The sequence below is a fragment of the Solanum stenotomum genome, chromosome 10 (assembly GCF_019186545.1).
Source record: "Solanum stenotomum isolate F172 chromosome 10, ASM1918654v1, whole genome shotgun sequence".
NCBI lineage: Eukaryota > Viridiplantae > Streptophyta > Magnoliopsida > Solanales > Solanaceae > Solanum > Solanum stenotomum.
This window is the reverse complement of record NC_064291.1, coordinates 12,694,588-12,697,103: the sequence shown is the minus strand read 5'-3', so window position 1 is coordinate 12,697,103 and position 2,516 is coordinate 12,694,588. Positions and strand designations below refer to the sequence as shown.

General features: G+C 34.2%; 1 protein-coding gene across 1 annotated transcript; it reads left to right on the top strand.

The window, feature by feature from the left end:
- Positions 1 to 245: 245 nt before the first annotated feature.
- On the top strand, positions 246 to 1,910 carry LOC125842746 (zinc finger BED domain-containing protein RICESLEEPER 1-like). Its single transcript, XM_049522066.1, has one exon. It carries the CDS (start codon positions 246 to 248, stop codon positions 1,908 to 1,910), a length of 1,665 nt encoding a protein of 554 aa, XP_049378023.1.
- Positions 1,911 to 2,516: the final 606 nt, after the last annotated feature.

The following is a 2,516-nucleotide window of genomic DNA, read 5'->3' as shown; positions in this document are numbered from 1 at the left end:
TTCTCCATACTCAATTCCTCAAAAATATGATCTCGCTCTTAAATAATGTACCCGACTAGAATCAAACACCCTAATTTAGGTTACATTTGGTAAGCATTTGATTATTTTTCTTAAGAATTCTTTTTCCTTTTGAGTAATGTTGAAGACCTCCTTTAAGATATCTCTTTAGTTTACCTTGAAATTATTTCATTATTGCTGCCTGATTAGTGATTATTGTCTAAATCTTATTTTACAGAGACATACATATGGCTGAAAATATTTCAACTGATGAGGTGGTGGTCCTGGGTGATATGTGTCAAACACAATCTGTTCAGCCAAAGGTTACAAAAGAAAGAAAAAAAAGGTCTCGAGCATGGAATCATTTTGGATCATTTGTTGATGAAGAAGGAAATAAGAAATCAAAGTGTAAGCATTGCGGTCAAAATTATTTTGTTGATTCAGTTAAAAATGGGACAAAGGCAATGCTTACTCATATGTTAACATGTACAAAGATGCCTAAAAGCGTTGATAAAAGTCAAACTCAAATAGGCTTTCAATCTGTTCAGGGAGGGAATACGAGTGATGTGGTTGTTGTTTCCTGGAAATTTGAGCAAGAACAATGTAGGAGAGCTTTATGCCGCATGGTAATTGTGGATGAACTACCTTTCAAGTTTGTCGAGAAGGAAGGTTTTAGAAACTTTATGAAAGTAGCGCAACCTCATTTTAAGATTCCTTCTCATACCACTGTGACACGTGATTGTTTTAACCTTTTAGATGAAGAGAAGCAAAAGTTGAAGAGATTTTTCGGAGAAGCACGACAAAGAGTATGTCTGACAACTGATACTTGGACCTCTTTGCAACAGATTAATTATATGTTTATCACTGCACATTGGATCGATAATGAATGGATTATGCATAAGAGGATAATCAACTTCTGTCCAATTTCCAACCATAAAGGTGAAGATATGGCTAATGAGATTATTAAGTGTTTGCGTGATTGGGGCTTAGATAAAACATTTACCATCACAGTCGATAATGCTAGTTCGAATGACGTGACTATGAAAGAGTTGTCTAAGATATTCACTAAACGGGGGATCAATTTCATGAATGGAGAACACCTTCATGTGAGGTGTATGGCGCATACTCTAAATCTTGTTGTTCAAGCTGGTTTGAAGGTGTCTGATGTGTCTATTGAACGGGTTAGAAAAGCAGTTAAATACATAAGGTTGTCTCTTGCAAGGTGTAAAAGGTTCCAAGAATGTTGTGAAGATGTTGATATTAATAGTAAAAAATCTTTATGTTTGGATGTTTCTACGAGATGGAACTCCACATACTTGATGTTAAATAGGACTATTGAGTTTGAAAATGTGTTTTTCAGTTATGCTGCTCGTGATATTGGCTTGTTACATTACCTTCAGTTTGTTGAGGATGAAGATGGAAAGGATGAAGATGAAAGCGTTGTTGGTTCCCTTTTGAGTGATGACTTGGACAATGTAAGAAAAATTGCTAATTTTCTTCAAATTTTTTATGATCTTACCAGAGAAGTATCAGGATCACACTATCGCACAACAAACTCACATTTTCTTAAAATTTGTAAGGTTTCTTGTTATTTGAAACAATTGATATTGAGTGAAGATGATAATGATGATCTTTTGGTTAAAATTTATTTGAATATGAGAGAAAAATTTGATAAGTATTGGGGTACTCCAAAGAGGATGAACAAGATGATTTTTATTTCTTGTGTATTGGATCCTCGTCACAAGTTTGTTTCAGTTGGCTTTGCACTTCAAATGATGTTTGGGAAAGAAGGTCCAATTTTAGAGGAAGGAGTTAGAGACTACATGGATTTGCTGTTTGGTGAATATGTAAAGTCCCTTTCTAAAGATAAAGGTAGTCAACACTCTTCATCTTTATCTAGGTCTCCATTTTAAAATTCTAATTCACTACTTTAAAGTTCAGGTAGTATTGTCCAATCGATAGAATCTTTAGGGACATTCATGGGTGATCTAATGAAACATAAAGCTGAAAATACAACAACTATCAAAACAGAATTGAAAATATATCTTGCTAAAGAAAATGAAGTTGAAAGCAAGAACTTCAACATCTTGTCTTGGTGGAAAATAAATTCACATAGATTTCCCCTTTTTGCTGAGATGGCTCGGGATGTGTTAGGTATTCCTATTTCAAGTGTGGCATCCGAGTGTTCGTTTAGTACTGGTGGACATATCTTGGATTCATTACGGAGTTCATTAACTCATAAATTGGTGCAAACTCTAGTGTGCCTTCAAGATTGGATTAGAAGTGTATCACGACCTATAAGTGTTGAGGAAGATATAGATGTCCTTGAACAGCTCGAACAAGGTACGGATATTTTAATTATAATAGTTTTAATTGTTATTGTAAATAGTCATTAACATTGTTTTGGTTGATTAACATAAATTTTCTATAGATTTGACTAATACTAGCATTTTGGATGATTAATGTGGAGTGAAACTGTTCCTTTTTTGCACTTGGATCTGGACATTTGGTAAGCCATT

What these genes read in the sequence shown, in the direction of transcription:
- LOC125842746 (XM_049522066.1), top strand. Translation starts at nt 246, where the DNA reads ATGGCTGAAAATATTTCAACTGATGAGGTGGTGGTCCTGGGTGATATG.